This window comes from Macaca mulatta, chromosome 8 (genome assembly GCF_049350105.2).
Source record: "Macaca mulatta isolate MMU2019108-1 chromosome 8, T2T-MMU8v2.0, whole genome shotgun sequence".
Taxonomy (NCBI): Eukaryota; Metazoa; Chordata; class Mammalia; order Primates; family Cercopithecidae; genus Macaca; species Macaca mulatta.
Genome location: NC_133413.1, coordinates 118,482,172 through 118,500,752, shown reverse-complemented (window position 1 = coordinate 118,500,752; position 18,581 = coordinate 118,482,172). Strand labels below are relative to the sequence as shown.

The 18,581-nt window shown below is 37.1% G+C and overlaps 1 protein-coding gene across 2 annotated transcripts in view; it reads left to right on the top strand.

The window, feature by feature from the left end:
* The first annotated feature begins 971 nt into the window (after window positions 1–971).
* The window catches only part of EIF3E (eukaryotic translation initiation factor 3 subunit E), a 45,110-nt gene continuing 27,500 nt past the window's right edge, over window positions 972–18,581 (top strand). The window contains 5 exon segments of one of the 2 annotated variants that reach the window (NM_001258088.2): window positions 972–1,077; window positions 5,942–6,056; window positions 7,875–7,992; window positions 11,990–12,032; window positions 13,078–13,182. In NM_001258088.2, the coding sequence (NP_001245017.1) occupies window positions 988–1,077; window positions 5,942–6,056; window positions 7,875–7,992; window positions 11,990–12,032; window positions 13,078–13,182 (471 nt within the window). In that variant the 5' untranslated portion in view covers window positions 972–987. 2 annotated transcript variants of the gene reach the window in all.

Genomic DNA, 18,581 nt, shown 5'->3' with positions numbered 1-18,581 from the left:
GGACTGCATGTAAAGCCATTAGGCTTGATGTTATCAATATAGGGCATTAGTCTAGATGGAGAAGAGGTCCAAGATCCCTGGGGCTCTTCAAAATGAAAAGGCCTAAAAGACGAGAAGTAACTAGCAAAGGACACTGAAGAGTACTTAGAAAAAAATTCCACATTCCTTACCATAATCATGACCTGACCCTTGTCAAACTCTTTAACCTTACTCCCCAGTACACACAGGCCACTCAGTTTTTGAAACGCCACACACTGTCCCTTCCTGTCTCATGGTCATTGTCTTTGCTGTACTTTCCAACAAGCATGTTTTTACCCTGGCTCTAGTTTTAATCACTTCCTTCTCTTACTACAACTCTCAGCTAACTTGTTACTCTATCAGACTTTTCTCTAATTTTCTTAATTCCCATCTGAGTTTTCTCTAATCATCCTAATTAAATAGGTCCAACTCAACCATCTCCACCAAATTATGGCTCTTACTATATCTGAAATTTTTTTTCACTTATTTGTCTAAAAACCCACCCTCACTTTAACAATCGCTTACAAAACGATTAGCGTATGCCAAATGAAAAAGCCTAGATACTCCTCCCAGTATGCAACTTCCTGGAGATCAGGGCCCTTCTCATCTTTTCCTTTGCCGCATCCCAATGCAGTCACATTGCTTCAGCAATCAATTCTGAGGTTTCACTAGTTATTAACGGAATAGGCTGCAAGCCACTGACTGGTAATCGAAAGTCAGCATTAAAAAGAGAATACTGACAAACCTACAAATAGATACAGGGAACTGTTCCCGTCACTCGCGCCTTAACGCAAACAAGTTGGACAACCCGCGCGCATGCGTCGTTGTCCTCTGCTCGCCAGGCTAAACCCCGCCCCTTTCCTTAGCCCAGTTTTACCATGGCACATGCGCAGTACGGGATCTGTCTGTTCGTTTGTCGGCGCTACCAATAAAGTTTTAGTGAGCACAGACTCCCTTTTCTTTGGCAAGATGGCGGAGTACGACTTGACTACTCGCATCGCGCACTTTTTGGATCGGCATCTAGTCTTTCCGCTCCTTGAGTTTCTCTCTGTAAAGGAGGTGAGGGGGTCTTTGGGCGCGAGGAAGGCGTCGGGGCGGGTGAGTTGCTGAGCAAGGCCGAAAGGCGGTGTCTGTAGCCCTAGGCCTGACACGTGCGAGGCGGTCGCGGGTTTGGTTCCTGGACGGACAGTAAGGATCTTGCGGTAGTTTAGCGTCTTCTCAGTTAAGAAGCACCGCGGTATTCGGCAGTGAGAAGGAGGGAGGTTACGGAGAGAGAAAAGACGTCTCCTTCACTAACTGAGGTGTCAGTGCCAGAGGGAAGTTCGCATCAGTTCTCGGAAGTTGGTGATTCGCTGGTTTCTCTAGAGAACGTTAGAGCTTCACAGGCCGGCTTCTAAAAGCAACCTGGAGTGTTGTTAGAGCTTTTGATTTTTCTTTTGGAAACGGTGGGAAGCCTGGGCTTGGCTATGGGTTTTTGTATGTCGAGTCGTTTAGAGTGATTCTCTTACACTTAAAATAAGTATCTAGCGCTTTAATTTCCATCAAGTTGTGAGTTCTTTGCGTTTTCTTGTCTTTGATAAGTAGGACTTTCTAGAACAGCATATTTCGTCAGATGGGGACGGCGCTCCCCTGCCCCCCACCCAAAAAAAATCCCCACAATCTTTAAATGTGTTTTCCAGTGTGTACATTGTACTGACTTCAAGTGATTTGAATTGGTCGTTAATGTTCAATTATCTACTCAAGATATTGTGAATAAATGTGTAATTCTGGAACTTCATTTTAAAGCGTGTGTCATTCCTAAAAGTTTTATTGGACTTGAAAGTTTTGGCTAAAATTGACATTAGTTATACCGTGAGTTTATTGGGAAATTGATGCATTTTAATAATGCAAAGTAATTTGCAATGATGAAGGAATTTTGGCCAGAAAAATAAGTGAATTCTGTTTCTGGAAGCAGACTACAATATAAGTCTACTTAGGGAACTCTAGATTTGGGGAGTGGATTTTGTGTAGCAAAAGACAAAAAGTAATAAAACAAAAACGTCCCACAAAACCAGCTACCAGGTGGTTGTGGCTCATTAGACAGGTATAATCCTCATATTCCTATGCACCTTTTCTAAACATAGACAACTCTGAAGTTGTTGATGTTAGGTAACAGCTAAGATCATTTTCAGTAAATGTCCAAGAATGTCTTGTCATGTAAAACTTTCTCTTGAAAAGATATATTTTTGCTTTGATTCTTCTTTTTACACCTGTATTTTAGACCTTGAGTAAAACATTCCCATCTGCATTGTTTTCTTTTCTGGAAAAGTGAGGACAGAAGATCTAGTAAAAGTGCCATATTTTGAAAGCCTTTTTACCAGCTACTTGTAGAAGTACTTCTGAACCAGCTGAACTTTATATATTTTTGTGTTCTTTATAATTTCATTTTTTTAATGGCAGACAGAAGGAAAGGAGGAATATGTAAATGTAAATTAGATTTTCATAGGGCTAGACGAAAACTATGAACTGCAGGCAGTTGAGAATCAGTGGGAAAAACTGCCCAATACCCACCTCTTTGGAGAAAATGTTGGTAAGATGACTGTAATATACCAAGAGGAAGACAGATGCTGGAGTATTTAATTACCATTTACTAAGTACATTTTATTCTTGGACAATACAGGGGTTAGGAATGCTGAACTCCTGCAGTCAAAAATCCGTTAGAACTTTTGACTCCCCCAAAACTTAGTAATACCCCAATGTTGACAGGAAGGCTTACTGAGAACATGAACAGTCTTGTGTTGTATGTGTTATATACTGTATTCTTACAATAAAGTAAGCTAGAGAAAGTGGTCTTAAATTATAAGGAAATACAGTTTTTAGTAAGTGGAAGTACATCATAAAGGTCTTCATTGTCTTCATATTGAGTAGGCTGAGGAGGAGGAAAAGGAGGGGTTGGTCTTGCTGTTTCAGGGGTAGCAGAGGTGGAAGAAGTAGAGGAAGTGGAAGGGAAGTCAGGAAAGGCAAGCACACTTGGTGTAACTTTTATTGAAAAAAAGTGTATACGTGGACCTGTGTGGTTCAAACCCTTGTTGTTCAAGGGTTAATTGTATAGTGCCATGTAACTGAGAAATCCAAGATAAAACCCAGACATCTCACCACTAAAAACTTACCTATCCTTTAGAGTTGAATATTTTTTATATAAGGTAAAAAGTAATAAATGTCGAAGAGGTACTGGTAGGGTGCTATCAAAATTGAGATTCTGTTATCTTCAGTGAGCAAAGAATACTTTGAGGAGGTGAGGCTTTGAGTTTTGAAGGCTAGATGGTTAGGATAGAGTCAGTGATCCTGCTATGTGAGGATACAGCAGCCCCCCACACCCCTTTAGCAGTTTCAGTTTCTGCAGTTCCAGTTACGGTCCAAAAATACTAAATGGAAAATTCCAGAAATTAACAATTTGTAAGTTGTAAATTGTGCGCCCTTCTGAGTAGTAGGATGAAATCTGTCTCGCTCCCTTGCTTTAGACTGGGACATGAATCATCCTTTTGTCCAATGTATCCACACTGTATATGCTAACTTAATTGTTATATTTTGTTATTGTTAATCTCTTGTGCGCAGTTTATAAATTAGACTTTATCGTAGGTATGCGTGTATAGGAAAAAAACAGTAAATATAGGATTGGGGCTATCTGCGGTTTCAAGCATCCGCTGGGGGGGTCTTGGAACATTTAGCTCGTGGATAAGGGGAGACTATTGTATTGCACCAAGAGAAAAACAATTTCATATGTTTGTTACATTGGAGAATATAAGCCTTATGAGAGCAGAAGCTTCCTTGTGCTCTCAGCACATAATATGGAGTCTGGCATAAAGGCTTTTTATGATTGTTTAATAAATGATTGAATGAATACATATTTGTTTCTCACTCTTTATTTTCATGTGAAGCAGGCCAGGTAGTGAAATATTTAGGACCCTGGGCTCTGAATTGGAACCTTCATGACTTTGTCGTTTAATACCTCTGTATAGTCAACAGATTCTTTTACCCTCTTAACCTTTTTTCATGAAAAAATTGTGGAAATTTGATTCTCCTTTTTCATGTGAGTACTTATATAGTATTTTCAATTGTGGCTTCTTGATATGAAGTCTGAAGTATTTGCTTTCTGCCTATGAGGCAGAATTGAGAGGCAGATGTAGATTTCAGAACAGGTCAGTAACACCTGATGGTAGAGGAGCAGGGCTGTTGAATCTATCGTGGAGAGAGACATGGCAAATTAAAAGTTATTAATAGAGTGGTGAGGAGAGGTTGCATGCTTGGAAAAGAATGTTTTTACTTAAGATTACGGTTTCTATAGCGCAAAGTGATGAGAAGTTAAGGTTTTTCTGGTAAATTTTATCAGATACAACGTTCATTCATAGAAGTACACAAATATAAATGTACTGGTCAATGATACATTTTTTTTCAAAATGAATAGTGAATGCATTTATGTGACCACCACTCAGATTAATAAATAAAACACTACAGACATCTTTAAACCTTCCTCTTGACCCCTGTTAGTCACTACTCACACCCCCTAAAGGTAAGCTGTAGTCTGATGATTCATTTTGCCTGTTTTTGATTTTTACATAGGTGGAGTTAAGCATTTACCACCATGTACTGCTTTGTATGACTGCTTTCACTCAGCGTTGTTTGTGAGTCATCATGTTTTTAGGATAGCAGAAGTAGTTCATTGATTTTTCAGTGCCGAATGTTAGTCTCCTATGAGTATGCTGTGGTTTGTTTTCTCATTTTAACATTGATAGACTTGGCTATTACAAATAGTGCTCCTGTATACGTTTTTGGAAGTGCACTTTGACTATATGCACCTGTTTGTTTTGGATGCCTCGAAACAGAATTGCTGGATCAAAAAGTATGTTTGGCTTTGGGAGATAAAAATCTTACAAAATGATTTTATTCCTGCCGGAAGAGTATATGTTCCAGTTAGTCTACATCCACAGCAACACTGGTACTGTCAGGATTTTTAAAATTTTTATTGTAATTTTTAATATGCATTTACTTATGATTAATGAAGTTGAGAACCTTTTCATGTGTTTTTTGGCCATTTTGTTGTCTTCTTTTGCAAAGTGCCTATCTTTTAGCCATTTCAATTGCATGGGCTGTCTTGTCTTACTCATTTATAGGAGTTCTGCATGTAATTTGGAAGGTTCGGTTTCGCTCTTATGGCTAAATACCATTTGACCACCTTCATCTTCTTGCGGGCAGTGAAATATTGTGGCATTTGCCTGGATTTTTTTTCCTTGCAAAATTAAGTTCAGTACAGAAATCTCTTCTTTTGCTGAAGCATTTATGTCCCTGAATATTTTGTAGAATCTTTATATATTACTCAGCACACTTCATGTTGATGTGAGTTTGTATATGTATCTATTTGCTGCCTGTACTATAGGTTAAATTATATTTTTTGGACCCTTTGCAAAGCAAAAGCCTGGTCTGATATGGTTGACCTAAAAAATCGGTGCAGTTTTTGTTTCAGCAGTGTGGATGGAGAAGCATGTTAGAGTTTATTACTGATTACCTGGATATGGAGAGGTGACAGCTATTTCTGCTTTACAGAAAAGATGGTGTGGATTTTGTTTATCCACAGCCTTGCCTAGAAAAGATAAGAGATGGTTTGTAGGGACATATAAAAAATAAGATCATATAAATCAGAAGGAGGTTGGAATGTCTATAGTAATTCTCTTCATTTTAAAAATTTTAGGTAAGTAAAATACTTTTATGTCTGTAGGTTGTTTGCTTGCCATATTGCTTGCCATTATTACAAGAGGGGGAAGTTAATAGTTTATCATATTTTATAAAGTATTTCTTGAAATATATTTCCAGGTAAATTAGTCTTAGTATTAATCAGTTTATTTGGGGGACTTAAATATATTCATTAGAAAGTTATCTTCTTTTTCAGATATATAATGAAAAGGAATTATTACAAGGTAAATTGGACCTTCTTAGTGATACCAACATGGTAGACTTTGCTATGGATGTATACAAAAACCTTTATTCTGATGATATTCCTCATGGTAAGTTTTGTCATTAGAATTGAAGCTTGTCTTGTGACTTGAGGATATGTGTATTAAAGTTTTATGATTTATAAGAGAGCTTTAGCCAAAAGACTTAATTATTATTTGAATGTTAATGTTCTTTGGGTGAGAGGTTATATAAAGGTTTCATGTCTTCTGAAGTGTATTGTTTTTTCCCTGTGAAAGATGTGGAACTACTTTAAAATATGGTCATCAGATACCTTCAGTTCATAGTATGTATCATCAAAGTTGTGCTTATGATTCACATTCCTTAGAATTTTCTGAGAATGTTGCAGTTCTTGGGTTGCTACCTTTTTTAGTTACTGCATTGTGTGCCTTAGAGATTTTTATTTTATTTTAATTTTGAGGCATCTAGTGTAGACATTGTTCTCCAAATATGGTCCCCAGGACCACCGTCATCAGTTCACCTGGGAGAGCTTGTTAGAAATGCAGGTTTTTGACCACACACCAGACCTACTTAATCAAAACTGTTAAGTGAGGCCTAGCACTCAAGTTGGGGAACTACTGTGATACAGTGTTTTCCAAACCCTTGCTTTCTGTGGTAACGTTACTTAAAAAAAAAAAAAAAAAGTGGTTCTCTAGGTTTGGGAAATACTTCTGTGTCATTTCTTCAATGCACATTACATTTTTAAAGATTCCAAGAATTCTGGCAGTAGAGAAATACAGTATACTCTGTTTAAATTGGCATTTCTCAAAATTTGATCATAGATCTTCTCCTGTGTTTGAGAAAGACTGCTCTAGAATATACTTTCTAATATGTAATGCAGAAATTATTACATTAAACATAATCCACCTGTTTGACTTGTAGTTCCCTGCAACAACAGTAGCTCTTCTTTAGTTTGTCATATATAAACAAAAAGGAAACTGTTTCTTAGTTTCTTTTTTCTTTTTTTTTTTTTGAGACAGAGTCTCTCACTCTTAGGCAGGGTGGAGTGCAGTGGCGTGATCTTGGCTCACTGCAGCCTCCACTTCTCAGGTTCAAGTGATTCTTCTGCCTCAGCTTCCTGTGTAGCTGGGACTACAGGCACGCGCCACCATGCCTGGCTAATTTTTATATTTTTAGTAGAGATGGGGTTTCAGCATATTGGCCAGGCTGGTCTCGAACTCCTGACCTCGTGATCAGCCTGCCTTGGCCTCCCAAGTTCCTGGGATTACAGGCGTGGCGCCACTGCCCCCGGCCTATTTCTTAGTTTCTTAATGAAACATTAAGGTGTTACCAGAGTTGGTTATGTGCAAGTTTTCTCCACCTTTTCATCGTATAGTAAAAGGAACAATAGAATTTGGTTTGAGAGGTTATAGAGCTGGATTTATAGTTAAAAGAGATTATTTAATGGATTTAAATTCCATTCAACCTAGTGGATAGCCTGTAATAGTAATATGTAAGCCCCTCAGAGTTTTTGTTCAAAAACTCCTGGATAATATTCACCTAAGAAAATTAAATGGGAACAAATATAAAAACCCTTGGAATGAAGTTTCTGCAATGGAGAATTAAATGATAGATAATTGGGTCCTACCCTTTTTTTCTTTCACCTCTGTCACCCCAAGGCTGTATATTCTCCAGTTACCCTTAAGAGTAGAAAGAGGATTCCCTTTTCCTTTTTGTGGCTTTGTATTACTAGAAAAAAGAAATTAGGGATTGGGGGACACTTCTGAGTGAGTAGCCCCTGGCATATGAATATATTGGGGATGAGTAAATGTATGTATGGTTTAAATACTCTGAACAATTTCCAGACATTCTCATGATGAGTAGCACACTTTAACATGCCCATTGTAGTACTCTTTTGCATTTTTAATTAGCTTTGAGAGAGAAAAGAACCACAGTGGTTGCACAACTGAAACAGCTTCAGGCAGAAACAGAACCAATTGTGAAGATGTTTGAAGATCCAGAAACTACGAGGCAAATGCAGTCAACCAGGTAAACTCTTCTTAATTTTGAATTCGAAAAATTCTCGTTTCTGGATTAATACAAATGTTAATTCAAACTTTATCCAGTATCCCACAGTAAAAGTTCATAGGTTTAAATGAGTGCTTTATTCATTTTTAAATGTTCATTTATCCTTATTTTGTAGGGGCCAGTATAATTAATAAATATTAATATTAATACTGTTTTTTTTTTTTTAAAAAACTTCTTTAGTACTTATCTGTACTGATTATGCTACAGAATTTCCATCTCCTATTTCCCTCTTCCTGGGGACATTTGGCAATGTCTGGAGATACTTTCGGCTGTCATAACTGGGGGGTGCTATTGGCACCTAGTGAGTAGAGACCAGTTATGCTGTTAAGCATCCTACAGTGCACAGGACAGCACCCCTCCCGCTACTCCCCAACAAAGAATTACCTAACTCAAAATGTCCATTAAGAAACGCTGTGCCACTGTGTGGTGGCTCACGCCTGTAATCTCAGCACTTGGGGAGGCAGAGGCAAGCGAATCGCTTGAGCCTAGGAGTTCGAGACCAGCCTGGGCAACATGGTGAAACCCTCTATCTACCAAAAAAATAAAAGCAACAAAAAATTAGCCAGACGTGATGGCGTACGCTTGTAGTCTCAGCTACTTGCTACTTGGGAGGCTGAGGTCAGAGGATGGCTTGAGCCCAGGAGGTGGAGGTTGCAATGAGTCAGTGTCATATCACTGCATTCCAAAGTAGGTGATGTAGTGAGATACCATCTCAGGAAAAAATAAAAAAGAAACCCTGTGCCTGTGCAATACCTAGCGCTTTAGAGCACAACTCGTTATAAGAGAAACCTGAGTTCACTTTATTCCTGGCTACATTCTTTCATACCCTTCTAAGCTCCATGCCTCGCCCAAGGAGGGTAGTTTTGAGCTGATAAGATTATTTTATTCCTAACTTCCCTTTACCTGGAAGTAGATTTACTGTTTCGTAAGCATGTTGCCTTACTCTGACTTAGTACATGTCACGGGTAGAAGTCCTTTGGGTTATTAGAAACATTTAAAAATAAAATCTCTTACTAAAATTGAATATTATCATTTGAGATAAATCCTAGCTACCATTGAATTCACTTGAGGAATTGCTGGATATTTTGCCATGTTATACCTTTAATTTCTATGTGTTTAAACCAAATTTTTAGAGATTGGCTCTTAAGTTTTCCTTTGTGATTTGTGAAGATGTTACCAGATATTTTTAGAAAAGCAACAAATACACAATTACTGTGCCATACTATAGCATACTATACTATACTATGACATATACTACATATAAATACAGTCAACTCTCTGTTCTGCATCTGTGGATTCAACTAACTGCAGATTGAAAATATTCAGGAGAAGAACCTAAAAAATAACAATACTGCAATAAAAAATACAAATAAAACTACAGTATAACAACAACTATATGATATTTACGTTGCGTTAGGTATAAGTAATCTAGAAATGATTTAAAGTATATGGGAGGATGTGTATAGTTTACATGCAGGTACTGTGCTATTTTACATAAGGGACTTAAGCACCTGCAGATTTTGGTATTTGAGGGGGCTGGTGAGTAGAGGGTAGGCGAGGTCTTGGAACTAATGCTCTGGGGATACCAAGGGATGACTATATGCAGGAAAACACGCACACAGAGAGATATATATATACACACACATTACATGCATAGGCAGAACTATATATTATACTAAACTACTTGTATGCTTTTAGAATAAGTAGTTTTAGATCTTCAGGTCACATGTAGGTGATTACAAAGGGACACCTGAAATAATCCAGTTGTTAGACTACAACAGAAAATTTAGGATGTTGTAGTTCAGTCACTCAAAGACTGGGGAGTTATGGGATCAAAGTATGAATAAGATGAATGTAGATATGTTCACCAGTTAGAAAAAGAGGATCCTTGTAGCTTAATAGGTACTGAATTTGAGATAAATGAAAGGATCATGTGTTAAAAACTTGTAATCTTATTATACTTACAAACTACCTATTTTCAATGTGAAAACCTTTTTCTTGCAATTCCCCCTTTTTAAATTTCATTGAACATATAGTATCATACTTAACACTTTCCCGGAAATAATCAGCCAGAGGACAGTGATTATATACGTGAGTGGTGTAAGTAGTGCAATACAAAGTTATTCACTGTGATCCACTGCAAGTGTTCAGTTTTTGTGGAAGTTCTTCTGTGTTGGAATTTCATGTACATTTCATACTCAGTATTATAATACACCTATATTTTTATGGGGACATATCTCACCCCATTAAATCTTCAAGCAAAATTGTGCTCCCTAAGATACATTGTAGCATATTTCTTCTGTGAGAAGGATAAGAAAATGTTTTCATTTTGGAACATGCAGTCAGGTGCAGTGGCTCACACCTGTAATCCCAGCACTTTGGGAGGCCAAGGTGGGCAGATCCCTTGAGGTCAGGAGTTTGAGACCAGCCTGGCCAGCATGGTGAAACTTCATCTCGGTGGCTCACGCCTGTAATCCCAGCGCTTTGGGAGGCCGAGGCGGGCGGATCACAAGGTCAGGAGATCGAGACCACGGTGAAACCCCGTCTCTACTAAAAATACAAAAAATTAGCCGGGCGCGGTTGTGGGCGCCTGTAGTCCCAGCTACTCGGGAGGCTGAGGCAGGAGAATGGCGTGAACCCGGGAGGCGGAGCTTGCAGTGAGCCGAGATCGCGCCACTGCACTCCAGCCTGGGCAACAGAGCGAGACTCCATCTCAAAAAAAAAATACAAAAATTAGCTGGGCATGGTGGTGCATGCTTGTAATCTCAGCTACTTGGGAGGCTGAGGCAGGAGGATTGCATGAACCCGGGAGGCGGAGGTGGCAGTGAGCCGAGATCGTGCCAGTGAACTCCACCCTGGGCGACAGAGTGAGACTCCGTCTCAAAAAACAGTAACAACGAAAATGCTCATAAGGTGGGCAGCTACCCTTATATCCCCTGTCCCTTGATGTCTTTATTATCAGTTTGTCTTTTACCAGTCTGTCAGCATCTCAAGATAACACAAAGCTAATTTAAGAAAAATTAAATATGGCACTTGGTTATACCTAATGATTATGTAGGGTATGTAGCATAGCTGTCATGTACATGAGACATGATTTTTTTATTTTTATTAATTTTTTTGAGACAGTCTCACTCTGTCACCCAGGCTGGAGTGCGGTGGCGCCATCTGTGTTCACTGCAACCTCCAGCTCTCAGGTTCAAGCGATTCTCCTGCCTCAGCGTCCCAAGTAGCTGGGATTACAGGCACCCGCCACCATGCCTGGCTAATTTTTGTATTTTTAGTAGAGATTGGGTCTCACCATGTTGGCCAGGCTGGTCTTAAACTCCTGACCTTAGGTGATCCACCTGCCTCAGCCTCCCAAAGCCTTCCAAAGTGCTGGGACTACAGGTATCAGCCACTGTGGCCAGCCAGGCATGATTTATTAATCTTGTAAATTTGTCAGAATCATCCTTTTGAAAAATATTAACAGATTGGAAGAGGGGACAAAATTTGTATATAGGATTAGTTTCTTGTAGTTTGTACATGGTACATTTATATCAGTCTCTATAATTAGACTGCATTATCTATTAGAAATCTGACCACAGAGAGCAAAAACCATTCTTAATAGATTACCACTAAGTAGACTTCTGACCTTACTAGAAATAGTCAGAATCTTCTGGTTTTATTACCTGACAGACTTCTAAAGGCCTTACGTTAGTCGTGGTGAAACAACACTAATTTTCAATTAGAACTAAAGACATCTGAAAGTGAATTTTAAAGTTTGTAGCTCTCCTTGTATACTTACTAATTCTTTACATTCAAAACATGTAATGTCCTGCTTATTTTATTCTGGAAGTCTTATAACGTTTACGTACTTATTTAAGGTGACTTTGCATAGGTAATAATTTAGAAGTTGGATATGCTTATATTGTTTTCTGTGGCCTTTAAAATACTGTAATTTTTTTTAATTATCATTTAGGGATGGTAGGATGCTCTTTGACTACCTGGCGGACAAGCATGGTGTAAGTGTTTTAAAAATAATTTAAAGTTGTTATGTTTTAATAATGCTGACTAAAGACTGGTTTGTACAGATAGGCTCATGGCTTGGCCTAAGAATATAATTTCCAGATTAATTTATTAATGATAAAATCTGGTTCTATTTTTAAAACTTCAGTTTTTATAAATTGTTGCTGATAGGAAAATAGGTGCTTATAGCTCACCTTTAGGTAACAGAAATTCTCAAAGCTTTTATTTATTCCAGAGTTGTAATAGCTGGCAGTAGTTGTTGGCATTTTATATTAGTGCCAACAGCAAGCTAAGTATTATATATTATAGGGCATAGGATGCCTTTTCTTATGGATTAACAAGTAAGGCAAACAGAATGAAATTTGAATTAGAAATGTTTTGAGCAATAGAATTAGGTAATACTTTGGCCGCCTTGTGGAACACAATGGCCTTTGAAATTATCAAAGTCTTTATAAGTCCCCAGATTCACAAAGAAATGTTAGAAGCTTTCCTAACCATCACTCAATCTCATTTCCCTTGTGTTAACTCAAAGCATGAGGCTTTGCATATAATTCATTATTTAAGGGGTCCCCAACCCCCCCAGGTCATGGACCAGTACCAGGGGGCCACAGAGCAGGTGATTAGAAGGTGAGCAAGCATTACCATCTGAGCTCTGTGTCCTGTCAGATCAGTGGAGGCATTAGATTTTCATAGGAGCACGAACCCTATTGTGAACTGCGCAAGCAAGGGATCTAGGTTGCACGCTCCATATGAGAATTCAACTAATGCCCTGATAATCTGAGGTGGAACAGTTTCATCCTGAAACCACCTCCCCCAGCACAACCCCCGTTGATTTACTTCTTAAACTCCAGAGGTCAGTTCTTTAAGTCGCCCAAAAGCTGCCACCAAAAATAAATACCATAATCAGAGATAGATTTTAAAATATACATTAGAAGTTGGTGAATTAAACATTCATAGTTTTGACCTCAAAGACTTACGAATTACAATGGGGTTTTAAAACTCTGAATTAAAGAGAACCTAATCTTTTTTTTTTCTTTTTAGTTTAGGCAGGAATATTTAGATACACTCTACAGATATGCAAAATTCCAGTACGAATGTGGGAATTACTCAGGAGCTGCAGAGTATCTTTATTTTTTTAGAGTGTTGGTAAGTATAAGTACTTGATTTTTTTTTTTTTTTTGTCTTTTGTAAGATTCCCTTGGTTCTTCAAAATGTGTATATAGATTTGCGTTTGTTCATTAAGTTTTCAACAGTCATTAGCCAAAGAGAAAAAAGTAAAGAAAACCACTGAAAAACAGAAACCTTGTTTCAGGGCCTGAAAATTTGGAGGGTGATTTAACTTGTCCTTGAAATCCAAAAGTAGGAACAATTTTATGATTTTTAGCATTAACAGAATCATATCATGTAATGGATTTATTATTATAATATTATACAGCACAGTGAGTGGCACGTTGTAGGTGTTTAATATTGTTGAGTAAATCCATTATTCCTGATTTAATACTTTATGGCATGTATATTCCTTGAACTTGTTCTAAACAACTGTGGAATCATAAGGGTATATGAAATATTTTATGCCTTAGTAGTAACCTTTTTCCAGTTACCTCTGCCTTCAGCTATTATTAAAGATCAATGGTTTCTTCATTACGTGGGGTGTAGATGAGTTTAAATGGTACTATGAACCATGAAGTATCCTGTTACCTTGTATTTGACAGGCTTCTAGATTTAGTGCTTTTGTTAGAGAAGGAGAGTTGTGTGAAGCCAAATTAAAAATCAGACCTTGGCCAGGTGCGGTGGCTCACGCCTGTAATCCCAGCACTTTGGGAGGCTGAGGCGGGCTGATGACCTGAGGTCTGGAGTTCGAGACCAGCCTGGCCAACATGTTGAAACTCTGTCTGTATTAAAATACAAAAATTAGCTGGGCGTGATGGCACATGCCTGTAATCCCAGCTGCTTGGAAGACTGAGGCAGGAGAATCACTCGAACCGGGAGGTGGAGGTTGCAGTGAGCCGAGATGGTGCCACTGCACTTCAGCCTGGGTGACAACAGGACTCCATCTCAAAAAACATAAACGAAGTAAATAAAAATCAGGCCTTCAAATTGATGTACTTCATTCTCACTCTGTCTTCTGTTTAGGAAAGTGTATTAAGTGTCTTCTACAGTTATCAAAACATCCTTGTTTTAGTTAGCCTCTCATTTGAGAAATTATAATTTGTTACTCACCTTGGACTAGTAAGTAGGTACTTAAAGTCTAAGATTTCTTTTTTTCTTTTTTTTTTTGAGACAGGATCTTGCTCTCACCCAGGTTAGAGTGCAGTGGTGCCATCATAGCTCACTGCAACCTTAAACTCTTGTGCTCAAGAGATTCTCTTGCCTCCTGAGTAGCTAGGACTACAAGTGTGCATCACCACTCATGGCTAATTTTTAGTTTTTTTTTTTCCAAAATGGAGTTTTGCTATGTTGCCCAGGCTGATCTCAAACTCCTGGCCTGAAGTGATCCTCCCTCCTCAGCCTTTCAATGCTTTGGGATTTACAGGCATGAGTCACTGCACCCTGCCTGTCTAAGATTTTCTAGTTAATCCTAGAAGTTGGGAAAAGACCTTAAAACAGAGACTTTTTGTCTTCCAACCCTGGAAGAGTTTCTTTTTTGCCTTTATTTTCTGGTACTTTTTTCTTTACTTGTAGCTCCACATGTCGCAAAATAAAGTCTCTTGGCTGCTGTCTGTGGTTATTTTCTAGGAAATTAAATTTTCATTTTGTGGGGAGGGAGAGATTAGTGTTACTGATTCAGGTAATTTCGACACTTAAATTGCATAGACAGCTTCACTTTTTGAAACTCCACCATCCTTTAAATAAAAAGATTTTCTGTTTATTTCCAACTTTGCTTAAGAAAAACAACTTTTTTTTTGCTCCCATTTGTAGATGAATTCTTAATTTACAGATTAGCTGTGGTTCACTTGCAAGTGCATTGAAGGTAATCAGTGATGCTAAACTTGTAGTAACTTATCAAAAAATTCCATCAGTTTTACTTTGAATATTATGAGGGATTTAGGAGAGCAAAAGTTGATTACTTTGGAAATGTAAACAGCTTAAACCAGGATTGTAAAATCAGAAGCCTGGTATGATTACAGGTACATGAAAAGAGTTGGTTATTTATATCATTTGTTAATGCTGGGAGTGAATTTTGAGAATGAAGATTTAGTGTCATGTTAGAGTTCCAGCACAGTAAATTTATTGTTGCTGGTCAGTGAGTGAATGTGCCATTTTGCTAAGACATGGAAACTTAAGGTAACTGCTGGAAATCCAGATATTGAAACTCTTCTAGCATATCAACCCTTGAAAGCGGGTTGGTATGAAGAGCCAACTGTAATGACATGGAGTTTAGCCAGAGTAGTACACATGAACCTTTTGAGGATTAAAAAACTTGCTACACTGCTACAAAAAGCTTTTATTCTAACACATATAACACATTCTAGTGTTAATAGTATCATTATATTTATGTAGTATGGTTTCATATTAGTCTGAAAATTTCTACAAGTGACAGCTTTGTACTTGTAGATTTGGTGAATTTTTATGTTTACTTTTTAAAAATATGAAGATACAAGTTAATTCACTGTCTTTAAAAAATTGGGGGGTTAGTTTTAAACTTTTGCATTGCCCCTAACAAATCTTGTGCTGGAACTCAAATGATACTTTGATTAAGTGTTTGAATACTGTGATATAAACACTAAATTAATATGTTTTACATCAAAACAGTCAACATAGAGTTACTGGAAATTCTGAGAAGTTACGTTCAATTCATTTTTTAATTTTTGTCCTGTCTTGTGCCACAAAACATTTGTGTTAGGTGAGAGTTTGTTGCTTCCTATTGGCATATTGGCAGGCTAACAGTGCCAAGCTTAAAAGAATAGATATCTTTTTCTTTTGATTTAGATAGCCACTACCGTAAGATCTGTGTATTTGTTTGAGGTTTTGTTAATAGCAAATCTAAAAATCTTGTTTGGATTTGGGATGAAAAATGTCAGTGTTTTACTTTAGTTAATTAATTTTATTTTTTGCAGTGGCCTTTTTTATTTCTAAATACTTTTCTGGTGGTTATTTTAAATCTATGGTTAGGGAAACATAAGCTATGAAAGAGCCATTGTAACTATGATCTGAGATTAGAATTTGACTCTCCAAATGACCTATTGTAGGTCAGTGTTGTATAAATTAAAGCTGTGTGACCCTAGAATCTGCCCTTTAAAAAAAAAAAAGAAAAAGACTTGTGGATTTTATAATACATTGAGGATTGTTCAGGTACACTCTGTTTGGTTGTGAAACTTCTTTGGTTGTGAAAAAGACTTGTGGATTTTAGAATACATTGAGGATTGTTCAGGTACACTCTGTTCTTTGTGAAACTTCTGTTTGGTTGTGAAAATGACGAAACTGGTTTGGTGGGAATTTTTGAAAACTTTTGCTTTAAATTATTAGCACTATTGATTATTCTATTAAAATTTTCCTTCATTGTGGCCTTTGCTCTGGCTCCATAATATATCCCATTCCCTTATTCAGCAGCTCTTTGAAATAAAAGTGATTTTAGTTCCTAGGACTATTTGTTTTATTTTTGGAGCTATATCTTTCCCTCGCTCGGGATGTGAAATGTGTTTCCTGTTTGTATATACCACTTCATTTAAAAATACTTTTCCTTGAGGCTTAAGACAGTATGAGTAATGATAATTTTTGAAGGCATTAGGATCTTGACTGAAAATTTCCCTCTGATGTACTCTGTTGTGATGTCACTGTAAGAATTGTGCATTTAATACTGATTTTCAAGCATAGTTTTTCGTATTTTAGCATCTGAAATCAGAAAGTGTCTTTACTGGGTTTTTCGTTTTGGAAAGATAAAATAAAAATGTATGTTAAGATTGATGGCATCTTTGACTTGATGATATATTTTAATATTCAGATGTCCTTTATAAGAATTAAACATTTTATCCTTTGTAATTAGAACAATTATTTTATGGATTTTGATAAACCAGTTTTTAAATTTTCAATGAATTTTGAAACATTTGTGTACTTGTGTGGCTACCATTAAATCAAGATAAAGAATATTTCTGTCACCTCAGAAAGACCCTTTTTCGGTCATACTCCACCCATGGTCCTGGGCATCCATTGACCTGCTTTCTGTCCCTGTAGATTAGTTTTGCCTGTTCTAGAATTTTATGTATGTAAGTGGAATGATGTACTATGTATGTGTTAGGCTTATTTTTACCAGCAAGTTTTTGAGATTTATTCATGTTATCATGTGTATCAGAAGTTAGATTTTATTTATTGCTCAGTAGTATTTCATTCTGTGAATTTACCATGGTCTCTTTAATGTATTCATCTATTGATGAACATTTGGATTACTTTTAGTTTTTGCCTATTAAAAATAAAGGTGTTATGAATATACATGTACAAGTTGTATTGTGGATATACTTTGTGATAATAACTAGAACCAGGAGTGTCATGGATACATTTCAAAATGTAATTTATAAATCTAGTCCCTGTGTTATTTGCCTGCTCTTAGAGTGTGCCAAATGTTATTTAGTACATTTGAAAGGAAGAATTTCAGTATAAACTGAGTTTGTATTGTGGTCCCCAGTGTTTAGATTATATATCTGTAAATATGTATATAGATAAATGTAATTTTACATATGTAAATATATATGTAAATATATGTAAATCTGTATGCATATCTCTGCGATGATTTTCATCATCATTTTAATAACTCATATTTACCAAGTTCTTACGCTGTATCAGGTGATAATTGTAATCTCTGTATGTCTCATGTCACTTAAACTATGCAACTGAGGTGGGTTTTATCCCCATGTTGCAGTGAGGAAGCTAAAATACAAACTAGCTGTTAAGTGGTAGAGACAGAATTCTTGATCGGATTTCTGATCCTGCACATAGAATTTAACTTGTGATTATGATATCTACTTGATATTTATACTTTATGTAAACGTGCTTCTGTAAAAAATTAAAATTGAAATTTCATCTTGAGGTGTAGAGATGTTCCCCCTCTACTACCCTTACTGTTTCTACTGCTTTAGCACATCTGATTGGTTCAGAGTCAGTTTACCTACTTCTACTGCTTTGTTTTGAGGGAGTCCAGCTTTGCTCATTGTTATTAGCCTGGTCATCATGAATGTTTTGAGTTTGTGACTGTTTTACCAGTGGATAGAAGAGGTAGGGATGGCCCTTAGTCCCCTCTTTTTTTGGGTTAAGACTGTGGTATAAAATTTAGAGGTTTCATGATTAGAAGTGTAATTTGGGGCAAGTTACACTCTATGTATTAGTTCACCTCTTGAAAATGGGAATAAAAAATAGAGGGTTTTTGTTAGGATTACAGGAGAACACCAACTTGTATTGCTCAGTACATAATCCTTCAGTAACTATTAATTGTTATTCAGTGGGCCTGTATTTTTTTCCCCTGTCTCCCTCTCTCCATACTGACTTCGTTTGTGTCATAATTTGCAAATATTTTTTGGTTCTGTACATAATTTCTCTTTGTTTTTTGAAACAAA